This window comes from Oncorhynchus mykiss, chromosome 25 (assembly GCF_057628025.1).
Source record: "Oncorhynchus mykiss isolate SJ-2025 chromosome 25, ASM5762802v1, whole genome shotgun sequence".
Taxonomy (NCBI): Eukaryota; Metazoa; Chordata; class Actinopteri; order Salmoniformes; family Salmonidae; genus Oncorhynchus; species Oncorhynchus mykiss.
In genome coordinates, this window is record NC_143046.1 from 22,066,965 (window position 1) to 22,085,479 (window position 18,515).

The 18,515-nt window shown below is 46.9% G+C and overlaps 1 protein-coding gene across 20 annotated transcripts in view; it reads left to right on the forward strand.

Moving 5' to 3' along the window:
* Positions 1-17,948, forward strand: part of LOC110504401 (mitogen-activated protein kinase kinase kinase kinase 4) — a 130,256-nt gene extending 112,308 nt beyond the window's left edge. For 5 of the 20 annotated variants that reach the window (XM_036970522.2, XM_036970524.2, XM_036970526.2 and 2 more), the window contains 5 exons: positions 2,322-2,471; positions 9,731-9,890; positions 14,778-14,917; positions 15,099-15,178; positions 17,582-17,948. In XM_036970522.2, coding sequence (XP_036826417.2) covers positions 2,322-2,471; positions 9,731-9,890; positions 14,778-14,917; positions 15,099-15,178; positions 17,582-17,591 — 540 coding nt within the window. In that variant the 3' untranslated portion in view covers positions 17,592-17,948. Of the gene's footprint in view, positions 1-2,321; positions 2,472-9,730; positions 9,891-12,076; positions 12,506-14,777; positions 14,918-15,098; positions 17,020-17,581 lie in introns of those variants that run through there. The other 15 variants (XM_090219384.1, XM_090219386.1, XM_090219388.1 and 12 more) reach the window with 5 other exon arrangements.
* The last annotated feature ends 567 nt before the right edge of the window (positions 17,949-18,515 follow it).

Below are 18,515 nucleotides of genomic sequence, written 5' to 3' on the forward strand. Positions count from 1 at the left end.
GATATACAAAAAACCCTAGACCTAGCAAAAACACACATACCACCCTCGTCACACCCTGACCTAACCAAAATAATAAAGAAAACAAAGATAACTAAGGTCAGAAAGTGCTGAACTTTCTGCTTCTTGTGAATAGATATAGGGCAAGGCAGCTCTAACCAACATCTCCAATCTCGTCTCATTGATTGGACTCCAGGTTAGCTGACTCCTAACTCCAATTAGCTTTTGGAGAAGTCATTAGCCTAGGGGTTCACATACTTTTCCCAACCGACACTGTAAATGTTTCAATTATGTATTCAATTTATGCAGAAATCCAGGTAATTCCAAAGGGTTCACAAAGTTGAAATCAGAAGTTTACATACACCTTAGCCAAGTACTTTTAAACTCAGTTTTTCACAATTCCTGACATTTAATCCTAGTAAAAATTCCCTGTATTAGGTCAGTTACGAGCACCACTTTATTTTAAGAATGTGAAATGTCAGAATAATAGTAGAGAGAATTATTTATTTCAGCTTTTATTTCTTTCATCACATTCCCAGTGGGTCAGAAGTTTACATGCACTCAAATAGTATTTGGTAGCATTGCTTTTAAATTGTTTAACTTTGGTCAAACGTTTCAGGTAGCATTCCACAAGCTTCCCACAATCAGTTGGGTGAATTTTGGCCCATTCCTCCTGACAGGTCTGGTGTAACTGAGTCAGGTTTGTAGGCCTCCTTGCTCGCACACACTTTTCCAGTTGTGCCCACAAATCTTCTATAGGATTGAGGTCAGGGCTTTGTGATGGCCACTCCAATACCTTGACGTTATTGTCCTTAAGCCATTTTGCCACATCTTTGGAAGTATGCTTCCTTTTGGAAGACCCATTTGCGACCAAGCTTTAACTTCCTGACTGATGTCTTGAGATGTTGCTTCAATATATCTACATCATTTCCCTTCCTCATGAAGCCATCTATTTTGTGAAGTGCACCAGTATCTCCTGCAGCAAAGCACCACCATAACATTAAAACAAATATATGTTTACCTTTATTTAAATAGGCAAGTCAGTTAAGAACAAATTCTTATTTTCAATGACGGTCTAGGAACAGTGGATTAACTGCCTGTTCAGGGGCAGAACAACAGATTTGTACCTTGTCAGCTTGGGGATTTGAACTTGCAACCTTTCAGTTACTAGTCCAACACTCTAACCACTAGGCTACCCTGCCGTCCCAACATGATGCTGCCACCACCGTGCTTCACGGTTGGGATGGTGTTCATTGGCTTGCAAGCCACCCCCATTTTCCTCCAAACATAACGATGGCCATTCATGGCCAAACAGTTCTATTTTTGTTCCATCAAACCAGAGGACATTTCTCCAAAAAGTACAAGCTTTGTCCCCATGTGCAGTTGCAAACCGTAGTCTGTCTTTTTTATGGCAGTTTTGGAGCAGTGGCTGAGTGGCCTTTCAGGTTATGTCAATATAGGACTCGTTTTACTGTGGATATAAATACTTTTGTACCTGTTTCCTCCAGCATCTTCACAAGGTCCTTTGCTGTTGTTCTGGGATTGACTTGCACTTTTCGCACCAAAGTACGTTATCTCTAGGAGACAGAACGCGTCTCCTTCCTGAGCGGTATGAGGGCTGCGTGGTCCCATGGTGTTTATACTTGTATACTATTGTTTGTACAGATGAACGTGGTACCTTCAGGCGTTGGACCAGACTTGTGGAGGTCTACAGTTTTTTTCTGAGAACTTTGCTGATTGACTTCAGGCGTTTGGAAATTGCTCCCAAGGATGAACCAGACTTGTGGAGGTCTACAAAAAGTTTTCTGAGATCTTTTTCTTTTCTGATTTCTTTTGATTTTCCCATGATGTCAAGCAAAGAGGGACTGAGTTGGAAGGTAGGCCTTGAAATACATCCACAGGTACACCTCCAAATGACTCAAATTATGTCAATTAGCCTATCAGAAGCTTCTAAAGCCATGACATCATTTTCTGGAATTTTCCAAGCTGTTTAAAGGCAGGGTCAACTTAGTGTATGTAAACTTCTGACCCACTGGAATTGTGATACAGTGAATTATAAGTGAAATAATCTGTCTGTAAACAATTGTTGGAAAAATGACTTGTGTCATGCACAAAGTAGATGTCCTAACCGACTTGCCAAAACTATAGTTTGTTAAAAACCATAGTTAAAAAATTAGTTTTAAAGACTCCAACCTAAGTGTATGTAAACTTCCAACTTCAATTGTACTTTTTCTTGCCACTGTCCCTATGGTTATGACATAAGACATGTTGACTCTCCCTAAGTTATTCCTCATGTCTTTCCTTGTTGTGTGTGTCCGGTACAGTCGTTCGGCTCGCTCCCCCAGAGGCCTCTGTCCGTGGACCTGACGGTGGAGGATGGACAGAGACTTAAGGTCATCTACGGCTCCCTGTCGGGCTTCCACGCCATCGACGTTGACTCGGGGACGCCCTATGACCTCTACCTGCCCACGCATGTAAGTCCCCCACCCCCAACTCTGCCCCCAGCCTCCTCTAACCTCTCCCCAGTCTCCTCTAATCTCTCCCCAGCCCCCTCCACCCTCTCCCCAGCTCAGCCTCCTCTCCTCTCTCCCCTCAGGACCATGCAGCCTGGATCTCTGTTCTCTAGCAGCTAAACAGCTCCTTTTCGCTGCACCCACGCCACTCAGCTCTTACAGTGAACTTTTGTTCCGACTCAGAGTCGATGTGGGTAGAAGCTGTTTGTCATCACAGCCAGTTGACTCATTTCAGTATAATATTGACAGGATGGGTTTGTGTTTAAGCCAGGCCTGATATTGTCAGTGTCTGACCTTGTGGCAAAAGCCTTTTGGCATTTCTGTCTTTTGTAAATTGATTTCTCAAAAAGCCTCTCTTAGAAATTCTGCTTCATCACAGTATAAGCTCAAACATCACTCACCTCAAAGCAAAGGAGATTCCGTACATTTAGGGAACTTTCCCTTCTTGGGAGCAAACAGATTTACTGGAAACAAACTCAATAATCAGTCCATTAATCTACCTTGGTCACAACAGTTGTCTGAAGATACAGGGAGGTAAGACTTGTTCAGTAATTAATGATTAGTTAATTTCAATGGCAGCTGTGTTTGTCAGTCTGCCAGGAGGTGAACAAGGCTGAGAATGACTAGCCAGCTGGACCAGGTGATGGATCCTGTTAATGCCTTTAACCCCTCTAAGAGGCTCAAGGTGTAGCAGAGTGGCGCACAATGGTGCAGAGTTTTGCAGTCTTAGACACTGTAGACAGGGGAGCCGAGGCAGCCTCTAATGCTACTGATGAGAATCCCCCCCCCCCCCACACACACACACACACACACACACTGCTGCAGACACACAACCCCACACACACACACACACATACACACACGCAGACTGCTGCAGAGAGCTGCTGAGAGCCAGAACAGAGGGAGAACACTATCCCAAGGAAACTAGCTCTATTACACACACACACACACACACACACACACACACACACACACACACACACACACACACACACACACACACACACACACACACACTCCCCAGTGTGCCAGTTCCCAGTGCTGTGCCTGGGAACTGGCACACTGGGGAGTGTGTGTGTGTGTGCGTGTGTGTGTGTGTGTGAGGTGTGATGTGGCTGTATCCCACTTCTCCCACTGTGCTGGCCCACAAAGCTATCATTGGCTGCTTTTCTTTGGCCCCAGTCTCCATCCATGTGTGCTACTCTTCACCAAATAGATAGCTCTAAGTACACCTCGGCAGCGCTGGCTAACCATGTGCCTGCTAAACAGACCTGTTATTCTGCTATCTTTTCTGATAACACTTTTTTCTGATATATTTTCACTCCATAATACTGGTATTTTACCCTGCAGCGGAAGAGAAGAGTCCTTCTCTTTTACCCGATCACTCACTCTCACATTCACTCTCATATTCACTCTCTCTCACTGACACTCTCTGGTCTGCTCATTCTCGCCTTCACACACGCACACACACACACCTTTTCTCCCACGTATGTTCTCCATGTTGGCTGCTGTTGATGATGAGATGATCCCGATACCAAGACAGCGGATTAAGATAGCGCTGCGTCTGTGGATGCCTGTGTTGATGCTGAGGATTGTGGTGGCACAGCCACAGCAGCACGTGGACAGCGGGGTGCAGCTGGGGAGACAGGCTCCCGGCCGGGCAAGTATGGGGATCCTTACACTGGTCCTGTGGTGACTAACACTGGTCCTGTGGTGACTGTGACTTACTGTACATAGAGCTTTGGGGGTTGTTTGAGGTGTTGATTTGTTTGGGGACTTGGTTTTCTACCTGCTGTTTAAGACACTAGTCTAAGCCAGTACAGATGCCCTTATAGCAGCTCTCATATAGAAAGACTTTGTAATAATCTTCTTATGCAAAGAGGTATTTTTGGGTTATTGTGGATCACCTTAGGTATTAGAAATATTGTGTATGTATGAATGATGCAGCCGAAGACTTGTTACAAAACTGTTAAATCCTCATAGAGATAACAGACACTGTCTTCTTGTTTGAATGTGGGCCGTTATGCAAGTGCTTGAGAGAGACCTGGGGGGGTCAGAAGTGGTTCCTTTCTCCTCCTCACTGCTTCCTTCTCCTCCTCACTGCCACACGCTGCCTCCTCCTCATTGCCACTCGCCGCCTCTTCCTCCTTCTGACTGCCTCCTCCTCACTGCCACACGCTGCCTCTTCCTCCTTCTGACTGCCTCCTCCTCACTGCCACACGCTGCCGCCTCCTCCTCCTCATTGCCACTCGCCGCCTCTTCCTCCTTCTGACTGCCTCCTCCTCACTGCCACTCGCTGCCTCCTCCTCCTCACTACCACTCGCTGCCTCCTCCTCTTCACTGCCACTCGCTGCCTCTTCCTCCTTCTGACTGCCTCCTCCCTGCCACACGCTGCAGCCTCCTCCTCCTCGCTGCCTCCTCCTCCTCACTGCCACTCGCTGCCTCTTCCTCCTTCTGACTGCCTCCTCCTCACTGCCACACGCTGCCGCCTCCTCCTCCTCACTGCCACTCACTGCCTCCTCCTCCTCCTCACTGCCAATCGCTGCCTCCTCCTCCTTCTGACTGCCTCCTCCTCACTGCCACTCGCTGCCTCCTCCTCCTCACTGCCACTCGCTGCCTCCTCCTCCTCACTGCCACTCGCTGCCTCTTCCTCCTTCTGACTGCCTCCTCCTCACTGCCACTCGCTGCCTCCTCCTCCTCCTCACTGCCACTCGCTGCCTCCTCCTCCTCCTCACTGCCACTTGCTGCCTCCTCCTCCTCACTGCCACTCGCTGCCTCCTCCTCCTCCTCACTGCCACTCGCTGCCTCCTCCTCTTCACTGCCACTCGCTGCCTCCTCCTCCTCCTCACTGCCACTCGCTGCCTCCTCCTCCTCCTCACTGCCACTCGCTGCCTCCTCCTCCTCACTGCCACTCGCTGCCTCCTCCTCCTCACTGCCACTCGCTGCCTCCTCCTCCTCACTGCCACTCGCTGCCTCCTCCTCCTCCTCACTGCCACTCGCTTCCTCCTCCTCCTCACTGCCACTCGCTGCCTCCTCCTCCTCACTGCCACTCGCTGCCTCCTCCTCCTCACTGCCACTCGCTGCCTCCTCCTCCTCCTCACTGCCACTCGCTGCCTCCTCCTCCTCACTGCCACGCGCTGCCTCCTCCTCACTGCCACTCGCTGCCTCCTCCTCCTCCTCACTGCCACTCGCTGCCTCCTCCTCCTCCTCACTGCCACTCGCCGCCTCCTCCTCCTCACTGCCACTCGCCGCCTCCTCCTCCTCACTGCCACTCGCCGCCTTCTCCTCCTCACTGCCACTCACTGCCTACTCCTCCTCGCTGCCTCCTCCTCCTCACTGCCACTCGCTGCCTCTTCCTCCTTCTGACTGCCTCCTCCTCACTGCCACTCGCTGCCTCCTCCTCCTCCTCACTGCCACTCGCCGCCTCCTCCTACTCACTGCCACTCGCTGCCTCCTCCTCCTCGCTGCCTCCTCCTCCTCACTGCCACTCGCTGCCTACTCCTCCTCGCTGCCACTCGCTGCCTCTTCCTCCTTCTGACTGCCTCCTCCTCACTGCCACTCGCTGCCTCCTCCTCCTTCTGACTGCCTCCTCCTCACTGCCACTCGCTGCCTCCTCCTCCTCCTCACTGCCACTCTCTGCCTACTCCTCCTCGCTGCCACTCGCTGCCTACTCCTCCTCGCTGCCTCCTCCTCCTCACTGCCACTCGCTGCCTACTCCTCTTCGCTGCCACTCGCTGCCTACTCCTCCTCGCTGCCTCCTCCTCCTCACTGCCACTCGCTACCTACTCCTCCTCGCTGCCACGCGCTGCCTCTTCCTCCTTCTGACTGCCTCCTCCTCACTGCCACTCGCCGCCTCCTCCTCCTCACTGCCACTCGCCGCCTCCTCCTCCTCACTGCCACTCGCTGCCTACTCCTCCTCGCTGCCTCCTCCTCCTCACTGCCACTCGCTGCCTCTTCCTCCTTCTGACTGCCTCCTCCTCACTGCCACTCGCTGCCTCCTCCTCCTCCTCACTGCCACTCGCTTCCTCCTCCTCCTCACTGCCACTCGCTGCCTCTTCCTCCTTCTGACTGCCTCCTCCTCACTGCCACTCGCTGCCTCCTCCTTCTCACTGCCACTCGCTGCCTCCTCCTCCTCACTGCCACTCGCTGCCTCCTCCTCCTCACTGCCACTCGCTGCCTCCTCCTCCTCACTGCCACTCGCTGCCTCCTCCTCCTCCTCACTGCCACTCGCCGCCTCCTCCTCCTCACTGCCACTCGCCGCCTCCTCCTCCTCCTCACTGCCACTCGCTGCCTCCTCCTCCTCCTCACTGCCACTCGCTGCCTCCTCCTCCTCCTCACTGCCACTCGCTTCCTCCTCCTCCTCACTGCCACTCACTGCCTCTTCCTCCTTCTGACTGCCTCCTCCTCACTGCCACACGCTGCCGCCTCCTCTTCCTCACTGCCACTCGCTGCCTCCTCCTCCTCCTCACTGCCACTCGCTGCCTCCTCCTCCTCACTGCCACTCGCTGCCTCCTCCTCCTCCTCACTGCCACTCGCTGCCTCCTCCTCCTCCTCACTGCCACTCGCTGCCTCCTCCTCCTCCTCACTGCCACTCGCTGCCTCCTCCTCCTCACTGCCACTCGCTGCCTCCTCCTCCTCACTGCCACTCGCTGCCTCCTCCTCCTCCTCACTGCCACTCGCTTCCTCCTCCTCCTCACTGCCACTCGCTGCCTCCTCCTCCTCACTGCCACTCGCTTCCTCCTCCTCCTCACTGCCACTCGCTGCCTCCTCCTCCTCACTGCCACTCGCTGCCTCCTCCTCCTCACTGCCACTCGCTGCCTCCTCCTCCTCCTCACTGCCACTCGCTGCCTCCTCCTCCTCACTGCCACGCGCTGCCTCCTCCTCACTGCCACTCGCTGCCTCCTCCTCCTCCTCACTGCCACTCGCTGCCTCCTCCTCCTCCTCACTGCCACTCGCCGCCTCCTCCTCCTCACTGCCACTCGCCGCCTCCTCCTCCTCACTGCCACTCGCCGCCTTCTCCTCCTCACTGCCACTCACTGCCTACTCCTCCTCGCTGCCTCCTCCTCCTCACTGCCACTCGCTGCCTCTTCCTCCTTCTGACTGCCTCCTCCTCACTGCCACTCGCTGCCTCCTCCTCCTCACTGCCACTCGCTGCCTCCTCCTCCTCACTGCCACTCGCTGCCTCCTCCTCCTCGCTGCCTCCTCCTCCTCACTGCCACTCGCTGCCTACTCCTCCTCGCTGCCACTCGCTGCCTCTTCCTCCTTCTGACTGCCTCCTCCTCACTGCCACTCGCTGCCTCCTCCTCCTTCTGACTGCCTCCTCCTCACTGCCACTCGCTGCCTCCTCCTCCTCCTCACTGCCACTCTCTGCCTACTCCTCCTCGCTGCCACTCGCTGCCTACTCCTCCTCGCTGCCTCCTCCTCCTCACTGCCACTCGCTGCCTACTCCTCTTCGCTGCCACTCGCTGCCTACTCCTCCTCGCTGCCTCCTCCTCCTCACTGCCACTCGCTGCCTACTCCTCCTCGCTGCCACGCGCTGCCTCTTCCTCCTTCTGACTGCCTCCTCCTCACTGCCACTCGCCGCCTCCTCCTCCTCACTGCCACTCGCCGCCTCCTCCTCCTCACTGCCACTCGCTGCCTACTCCTCCTCGCTGCCTCCTCCTCCTCACTGCCACTCGCTGCCTCTTCCTCCTTCTGACTGCCTCCTCCTCACTGCCACTCGCTGCCTCCTCCTCCTCCTCACTGCCACTCGCTTCCTCCTCCTCCTCACTGCCACTCGCTGCCTCTTCCTCCTTCTGACTGCCTCCTCCTCACTGCCACTCGCTGCCTCCTCCTTCTCACTGCCACTCGCTGCCTCCTCCTCCTCACTGCCACTCGCTGCCTCCTCCTCCTCACTGCCACTCGCTGCCTCCTCCTCCTCACTGCCACTCGCTGCCTCCTCCTCCTCCTCACTGCCACTCGCCGCCTCCTCCTCCTCACTGCCACTCGCCGCCTCCTCCTCCTCCTCACTGCCACTCGCTGCCTCCTCCTCCTCCTCACTGCCACTCGCTGCCTCCTCCTCCTCCTCACTGCCACTCGCTTCCTCCTCCTCCTCACTGCCACTCGCTGCCTCTTCCTCCTTCTGACTGCCTCCTCCTCACTGCCACACGCTGCCGCCTCCTCTTCCTCACTGCCACTCGCTGCCTCCTCCTCCTCCTCACTGCCACTCGCTGCCTCCTCCTCCTCACTGCCACTCGCTTCCTCCTCCTTCTCCTTCTCACTGCTGCTTGGTGCTTCCTTGTCCTCCTCACTGCCAAGAGGCGGTTCAGTGGTTATATAGCTCTGAATCACATCTCAGTGGAGCTCACCAGCCATAGAAACAACATTCATGTGGGTACCTAAGTTGTATTCTGATGCCAGGAGAGAAAGAGCTGAGCACTGAGCATGTTTGGCAAATTAGTTTGTAATTAGAGAATTTAAGTCAAGACATTGTGTGCCGATTAATTAGCTGAGACGTTCTAATTAATTAAGCCGTGTCGTCACCGTCTCTCTGTTGGTGCCTGGGCTGATCCAACATAGTGAGCGAGAAAGGGGATGTGTTATTATGGAATGGAGGAGCGATATACACAGTTTATTAGGTACACCATCCCGTTCACAAAAATGGATCGCTCCTATAGACAGGCAGACAGGCATTGAGGCATTCAGTTACTGTTCTGTTGAATGTTACAATGGGAAAAACATCTGACCTAAGTGACTTTGAGCATGTTTTGATCATTGAGGCGAAGGCATGCCGGATCCAGTTCACTGTGTGAATCAGCCTCTTATCAAATGGAATTAACCAAGATGGTTTCAGGGAGGGAGAGTGGGCCAATCGAGGCAATAAAACTTTGTTTTATTAGACAATGTTAGTTTGTGTATTAGGAGGATTACAACTGGTGATGGGGATGGGGCTGTGTGATTATAGCTGTTGCTTCTAGAGATGGAGAGATTTGGAGTGAGAGTGCTGTGCTGTACTTCCAGTGGTCGGCAAGTCAAGAAGATGGTTATTTTCCAACAGACAGAATGATAACTGATACAGTATAACACTATACTACAGATAGAGACACTATAGAAATCATCCTGACTGTGCCCCAAATGACACCCTATTCTGCTTGGGCTCTGGTCAAATGTAGTGCACTAGATAGGGGATAGGGTGCCACTTTATCATCATCTCATCTGACTGTGTTTTGTGTCTGTCTCAGATCCAAGGTGTGATCCGGCCTCATGCCATCATCATCCTACCCAACAGCAGTGGCATGGAGGTGCTGGTGTGTTATGAGGACGAGGGGGTTTACATAGACACCTACGGACGCATCACCAAGGAGACAGTGCTGCAGTGGGGAGAGATGCCTGCATCTGTTGGTGAGTTTATGTACATCGTACACACTCACCCAATCAACACCTGCAGGCTGTGTGTGTGTGTGTGTGTGTGTGTGTGTGTGTGTGTGTGTGTGTGTGTGTGTGTGTGTGTGTGTGTGTGTGTGTGTGTGTGTGTGTGTGTGTGTGTGTGTGTGTGTGTGTGTGTGTGTGTGTGTGTGTGTGTGTGTGTGTTGAGAGAGGGGACAGAGAGATATTCCACTTCCACTCAGAATGAAAAATACTTCTATCTTTGATAGACTGCAGACCCCCACCATTTAAACAATAGAACATGTCTCTCAACATGTCTCTCAAGAAATGGAATAAATTAACTGAGCAAACCAGAGACCTTTCAATATATAAATGTAAACATTATTTTAAAACGATTTAAATATAATACATAGAAATGTTGTGGGACTATAGTAGATGAAGAATCAATATTTTTTTTAGATTGAGTATTTATTGGGTCTTTATGTTAGTATATTATGTATGTTTGTAATAGTGTGTTATATGTGGAAATGTGTTCGTATTATAAATTGTATTTTAATGTTTAAGGACTCTTGGAAGATTAGTCAAAATGGGGACTAAAAGAGATCCAAATCAAATCTCTTCTATCGTCCCTTTTTGATATGCAGCAGCCAGGAAGTGACCGTTGTCAATTGTGCTTGGAGCACTGGGTGCGAACACTGGGTGCGAACACTGGGTGCGAACACTGGGTGCGAACACTGGGTGCGAACACTGGGTGCGAACACTGGGTGCGAACACTGGGTGCGAACACTGGGTGCGAACAGGAGTCAAGCTGGATCCAACAACTCTAGACAGATTTGGGACAATAAAAATAAGATGTTCTGTTAGACTGTTTTAGTTGGGTCCATTGGTCAGGTCATTATTCAAGGGGAAGTGTTATCTGTGAGGAAATGATTACAGACAGGACAGCACGCAGCCAAGCCCGGACCTGTGTATATATAGTGTAAATAAACTCAGCCCAGACCAGAGTATATAGAGTATAAATAAACTCAGTCCAGACCAGAGTATATAGAGTATAAATAAACTCAGTCCAGACCAGAGTATAAATAAATTCAGTCCAGACCAAAGTATATAGAGTATACAGTAACAGTCAAAAGTTTGGACACGCCTACTCATTCCAGGGATTTTTCTTTATTTTGACTATTTTCTACATTGTAGAATAATAGTGAAGACATCAAAACTATGAAATAACACAAATGGAATCATGTAGTAAGTGTTTAACAAATCAAAATATTTTTATATTTGAGATTCTTCAAAGTAGCCACCCTTTACCTTTATGACAGTTTTGCACAGTCTTGGCATTCTCTCAACCAGCTTCATGAGGTAGTCACCTGGAATGCATTTCAATTAACAGGTGTGCCTTGTTAAAAGTACATTTGGAATTTCTTTCCTTTTTAATGCATTTGAGCCAATCAGTTGTGTTGTGACAAGGTAGGGGTGGTATAGAAGATATCCCTATTTGGTAAAAGACCAAGTCCATATTATGGCAAGAACAGCTCAAATAAGCAAAGAGAAACGACAGCCCATCAATACTTTAAGACATGAAGGTCAGTCAATGCGGAAAAGTTCAAGAACTTAAAAGTTTTTTCAAGTGCAGTCGCAAAAACCATTAAGCGCTATGATGAAACTGGCTCTCATGAGGACTGCCACAGGAAAGGAAAACCCAGAGTTACCTCTGCTGCAGAGAATAAGTTCATTAGAGTTAACTGCACCTCAGATTGCAGCCCAAATAAATGCTTCACAGAGTTCACGTAACAGACACATCTAGTAACAGGAAGAATATGACACTTTAAAATAATATCTGACAAGGAAGCACTGAGATATGGAATGTTTGGGAATACATAGAATGTTTGGGAATTACATATACTAAGGCATTTGTAAAAATTATATAGCAATATAGAGGGGGAAAGCAGCTGGGCATTTTGACAATGAATAGACACTGCAGCAAATAAAACCTAATAAAAACTTCTGTCACGTCCAAGACCGGAGTCTACGCAGGCAGTCTCACAAAGAGACTGCGTGAATCAAGCCTTCATGGTTGAATTGCTGCCAAGAAACCACTACTAAAAGACACCAATAAGAAGAAGAGGCTTGGTTGGGCCAAGAAACAACGAGCAATGGACATTAGACCAGTGGAAATCTGTTGAAAATTGTTTTTTCAACAGGACAATGACCCAAAATACACCTCCAGGCTGTGTAAGGGCTATTTGACCAAAAGAGAGTTGCTGCATCAGGTGCTGCATCAGATGACCTGGCCTCCACAATCAGCCGACCTCAACCCAATTGAGACGGTTTAAGATGAGTTGGACCGCAGAGTGAAGGAAAAACAGCAAACAAGTGCTCAGCATATGTGGGAACTTCATGACTGTTGGAAAATCATTCCTCATGAAGCTGGTTGAGAGAATGCCAAGACTGTGCAAAGCTGTCATCAAGGCAAACGGTGGCTACTTTGAAGAATCTCAAATATAAAATATATTTTGATTTGTTTAACACTTTTTTGGTTACTACATGATTCCATATGTGTTATTTCATGGTTTTGATGTCTTCACTACTATTCTACAATGTAGAAAAATGTAATAAAAACCCTTGAACGAGTAGGTGTGTCCAAACTTTTGACTGGTACTGTAAATAAACTCAGCCCAGAACAGAGTATATTTTTATTTTTTTATTTCACCTTTATTTAACCAGGTAGGCTAGTTGAGAACAAGTTCTCATTTACAACTGTGACCTGGACAAGATAAAGCATAGCAGTGTGAACAGACAACACAGAGTTACACATAGAGTAAACAATTAACAAGTCAATAACACACAGTGTATATACAGAAACTTCAGAAAGTATTCATACCCCTTGTCTTATTCCCCATTTTGTTGTGTTACCGCCTGAATTATTACCCATCTACAGTTGTGGCCAAAGGTTTTGAGAATGACACAAATATTAATTTCCACAAAGTTTGCTGCTTCAGTGTCTTTAGATATTTTTGGCAGATGTTACTACAGAATACGGAAGTATAATTAGAAGCATTTCATAAGTGTCAAAGGCTTTTATTGACAATTACATGAAGTTGATGCAAAGAGTCAATATTTGCGGTGTTGACCCTTCTTATTCAAGACCTCTGCAATCCGCCCTGACATGCTGTCAATTAACTTCTGGGCCACATCCTGACTGATGGCAGCCCATTATTGCATAATCAATGGTTGGAGTTTGTCAGAATTTGTGTGTTTTTGTTTGTCCACCCGCTTTAGTTATTTTTTCTCCACAATTTCTTGGTATCCAATTGATAGTTACAGTCTTGTCTCATTGCTGTAACTCCCGTACGGACTCTGTAGAGGCGAAGGTCGAGAGCCGTGCGTCCTCTGAAGCACAACCCAACCAAGCAGCACTGCTTCTTGACACAATGCCCGCTTAACCCGGAAGCCAGCCGCACCAATATGTCAGAGTTAACACAGAGTTAACGCCAGGTGTACGGTTAACACCGACCATGTCAGTGTGCACTGCGCCCAGCCCACCACAGGAGTCACTAGTTAGCAAGGACAAGGACATCCCTGCCGGCCAAACCCTCCCCTAACCCGGACGACGGTGGGCCAATTGTGCGCCGCCCCATGGATCTCCCAGTTGCGGCAGGCTGCGACAGAGCCTGGACTCAAACCCAGAATCACCAGTGGCACAACTAGTGTTGCGATGCAATGCCTTAGACCACTGCGCCACTATTTTTGCTATTCTCTTTTTGATAGTCCTCCCGGTTTTGACCTCTGCCTGACTCCGGACTACTTTCCCGCCTGTCTGCCCTGACCTTGGTTCTGCCTGCCCCTTGGTGCCTTTTGGACTCTGAACAGGTTTTGACCTCTGCCTGACTCCGGACTACTTTCCTGCCTGCCTGCCCTGACCTTGATTCTGCCTGCCCCTTGGTACCTTTTGGACTCTGAACTGATTTTGACCCTTTGCCTGTCCACGACCATTCTCTTGCCTTACCCTATTGGATTAATAAATATTATAAGACTCCAACCATCTGCCTCCTGTGTCTGCATCTGGGTCTCGCCTTGTGTCATGATACTGGCAACTGAGTTTGGAAAAACAGCTGTATTGTTGTAGTGACTGGGTGTATTGATAGACCATCCAATGTGTAATTAATAACTTCACCATACTCAAAGGAATATACAATGTCTGCTTTTTTACCCATCTACCAATAGATGCCCTTTTTTGTGAGGCATTGGAACACCTCCCTGGTCTTTGTAGTTGAATCTGCGTTTGAAATTTACCGCTCGACTGAGGGACCTTACAAATAATTGTACGTTTGGTTTACAGAGATCATAAAAAAATCACATTAACCCGTATTATTGCACACAGAGTTAGTCCATGCAACTAATTATGTGACTTGTTAAGCACATTTTTACTCCTGAACTTATTTAGGCTTGCCATAATACTTAATGACTTAATTCATAACTAAAATTGTTTTAAAAAAAATGTTTTTTTAATGATAATCCCACTTTGACATTATGGGGTATTGTGTGTAGGCCAGTATCCAAAAAAGTTAATCCATTTTCAATTCAGACTTTAACACAATAAAATGTGGAAAAAGTCCAGGGTTTGCGAATACTTCCTGAAGGCACTGTAGAACAGCTCAAAAGAGGAGAGTGGGAAAAGTGTGCCTATTGATTTTCATCTCAAGATTGATTTACATGGCACTCATTCAGAGAGGCAGAAAGCCTTGGAGGGTCTAAAAGCCTTAGTGTGTGCTTCCCAAATGGTACCCCATTCCACATATTGTACAGTGCACTATTACCCTATGGGCCCTGGTCAAATGTAGTACACTATAAAGGGAATAGAGTTCCATAAATCCCTGGTGGTTTATGTGTGTATCTCCACAGCCTACCTGCAGTCCAACCAGGTGATGGGCTGGGGAGACAAAGCCATCGAGCTGAGGTCAGCTAACACGGGCAACCTGGAGGGAGTCTTCATGCACAAGAAGGCCCAGAAACTCAAGTTTCTTTGTGAGAGGAATGACAAGGTACGACAACATCATCTTGATATCACCAAAACACACCTTGGGCAAAGCTCACATGACCCCCCCATATCACTGGGCTCTGGTAGATGTGAAACATTGTATGTTGTTCATAGTGTTGTAGGTGTTGAATATTATACTGTAAGTTGTCTTTTTTTTTACTGATTGATCTATTTTCTGTGTGAAGGTGTTCTTTGCCACGGTGCAGTCTGGGGGCTGCAGCCAGATCTACTTCATGACACTGGGCCAAAACTCCCTGTTCAACTGGTGAGCTCTGTGGCTTAAAGACAACATACAGCGATCATCTCAGAAACAACATGAATTATACTCAGAAACATTCTTAAACACTGAATTTACACTTTAGTAATACAGCTACATAATCCCATGCATATGAGAATACAGTATTTTCAATCAACATAAAATTAAGTATTTTTGTGTCTAAGGCCACCACATTGGTTTCAAGTCTCTAGCTATAGTACTTAAAATGGAACTGACAGCATTTAAGCGACACAAAATCTTGTTAAAATATGTTCATATACACCCCCAGGAAGAATATTACATTTTTAAAACATTTTCTGACAAGCGAGCTCTTAGATATGGTCATTTAGATATTGAATGTTTGGGAATATATAGAATGTTTGGGAATTAAGTATACTAAGGCATTTGTGAAAATTCTATAGCAATATAGAGTGGGAAAGCAGCCGGGCATTTTGACAATTAATAGACACTGCAGTAAATAAAACCTAATAAAAACATCTGTCACGTCCAAGACCGGAGTCTACGCAGACTGGTTCACCATAGCCAATCTTTCAACTGGACTGTGTGTTTAAAGGCAGTAGCAACAGCTCGACTTTAGATCATTAGAACACATGGATTTCTGCAAATGCGTAAATACCACAGGAGTCCTCTTACATTTCAGAACTCAACAGTCCTATTGATCAAACAACCATGAAAAGGGAGGCTCTCTCTCCCCCAATTATGCACATCAACAACTAATGCTAGCCAGAGAAAGATGAGCTAAACATTTAACGAAGCAACATTAGATAAACCCTCTCAACATTTTTCAGCTAATTACTCGTCAGAATTGCACTGATACATTATGGGGAATTCTACAGCTTGCCTGCTAATGCAATTCATTATTGTCTTGTCAATGCAATTCATTATTGTCCTAACCAAGCACCCAAGCTAACTGGTTAAAGTTGGCTGGTTTGCTAGCTAGCTACTTCCAGAAATAAATGAGAGAATCTCACTCTGACCATTTTACTCGCCCTTTCCAAAACGGGTTAGGCTGTTTATGAACGCAAGAAATGTGCTAACTGGATAACAGTCGTTCAGGTTCTTGCTAGCTAACCAAATTACACCTGCATATCTAGCTATGTATAGCCACCATAAACCGATATGAGGGGAAAAGGTCACTCACTCACCCACTCCTCCAATTACGTTACATGTCATCCTCCTAGCAGCTAGCTATCTAGCTAGCGTTAGGCTCTGTTTTTAGCTTGCTACATAAATAGATATGCTAGCCTATTAGCCATGATATGACTGACTTTTGATAATTTACTTTGCTAGTTTGATTGTATTGACATTCCCAGCCTTAGTTACATTCGTCCGTTTTTGTCCAAAATATTGAGTAATTGAAACTGAAACAGAGCATCCCGAATGGAGGCAGCAAACAATGTACCCACCCAACCTGATAGCGATATTTTTGGGACTACCAAGAAATGTATTGGTTAATTATATTAATCATGCAGTGAACTGCATCCATCTATTCTGCTAACAATGCCTTAGTGTACGTAAAGACATATTGAGTCAAATCGAACCTATTTTTAAAACCTCTTATAAAGTTGGTTTTGAAGGATAAACTGGGAATTTGATATTTTGGACTGATATTATGATTGTCTGTTTGTTTCATATCTGCAAAGTGCTTAAAATACTGTCAGTTCCACTTTAAGAAGTGAGTCTTGTGCCTTAAAGAAATGATTCACCCATTTTGAATGTTTTATCATATTTGTACATCTCTGAGCGATGTTCAAAACATTTTATGTTTTCATGTGTTTCTGAGCTAATCGTCATTTCAAAAATACAGCCGGTATGTGTTGCTGCACAGGGCTTCTTGTTTATATCTAGAAATACACCGGCAACCTACATTTGATTTCATATTGATCTTAATATCACATGGACTAAAAAATGCACAATTGCTTATTTTTTTACATCCAAAATGGATCAAATCAATTTTTGTTAATTGGATCTCGGCGTATTCATCATTTTATTATTAGTAAGTGCCATTGTTCGTGTTAAATCCTGAGATATTTACCATTCAGTATTATGTGCTTTTAAGGATGCACAGTTGTAGATACCTCAGGTCAGGAAATGTACATCTATTTTACCTACTTGAAAGAGATTCCCTTACTGAAGAGAGCATTAGAAATACTACAGAGATTAGTGGGCTAGCAATCATCTTTAATAGTAGACACCGATACTGCAAATTGCTTGTCCTTCTCTGTCCCACTTGGTTTTAAATGAAGTCGTTTTATGGCCCCAACAATTCAAATGGTGGATGCTGAGTTTATGATCTGATCTCCACTTTCTAGTCATAATTCAGATAACCAAATAGGCATTATATACCCTGTCGCATCTCTTGATCTAAAACTGATCATGTTTTACATGAAGTAGTGTTTAGGAAGAAGAAATCAAAGGAAGAAGAAAAGGATCATTATGTTGGCCTTGTGCTGTGTAGAGTCTTTTTGGACGTAAGTGGCTGTACATATTATTTGCACTGTTTTATAGATATTTTATATCCACTGGTCATCGCTACAGTTGAATGGGGTTTCAAATTATCTAGCCCTTTGCACTACGACCACTTTGGTAAATGTTCGCTCTACAATGCTTTATTGTCACAGTCTTATACATTTGAAGTATTTTATTTTCAACATTAAATGGTAAATGTTCGATATACAATGCTTTATTGTCACAGTGTAATACATTTGAAGTCCTTTATTTTCAACATTAAACAGAGATTGCATTTGATTTAGATAAAGTTAAATCGTCTATTTGATATGCCATGATCTAAAAAATGATGTGAAAACAGCGATAGGCTTTCAACTCTTAAGATTGTCAAACATATGTGAACCACCACATGGACTCGGTCCTATGTAGCCAAATTTGAAATTGTTTTTTACATTGGATAAAAGTAGAAACTCAGAGCTATAAAATGATATATAATACACTGCAGTTGAGGAACAATGGGAAAGTCATTTTGCTTTGAATTGTAACCCCACTTTTGAGAAAATGACCCTTGATATTTTTGGTGTACCGACTGGAGAGCTCTTCTTTGTCTACACCCATTCAGCATCGTTCACACCCTGTTAAGCCTTAGCCCCGCCCATTTCTTTAACGATTCACTTGTGAGTCCATGTGCACAGCAGAGTGTGTAGTTTAGTAAACAACCAAAGATTTCAAGACTAAAAGTGGTAAAAGTAGAAGCCTACATGGTGCAGGTCATGTTCTTCTTCACATTACTGTCTCTGGTAAACACACACTATATCTAATAACATCTCAGTTTATGTGTCACATGAACAGGATACAGAAGGTGTAAACAGCACAG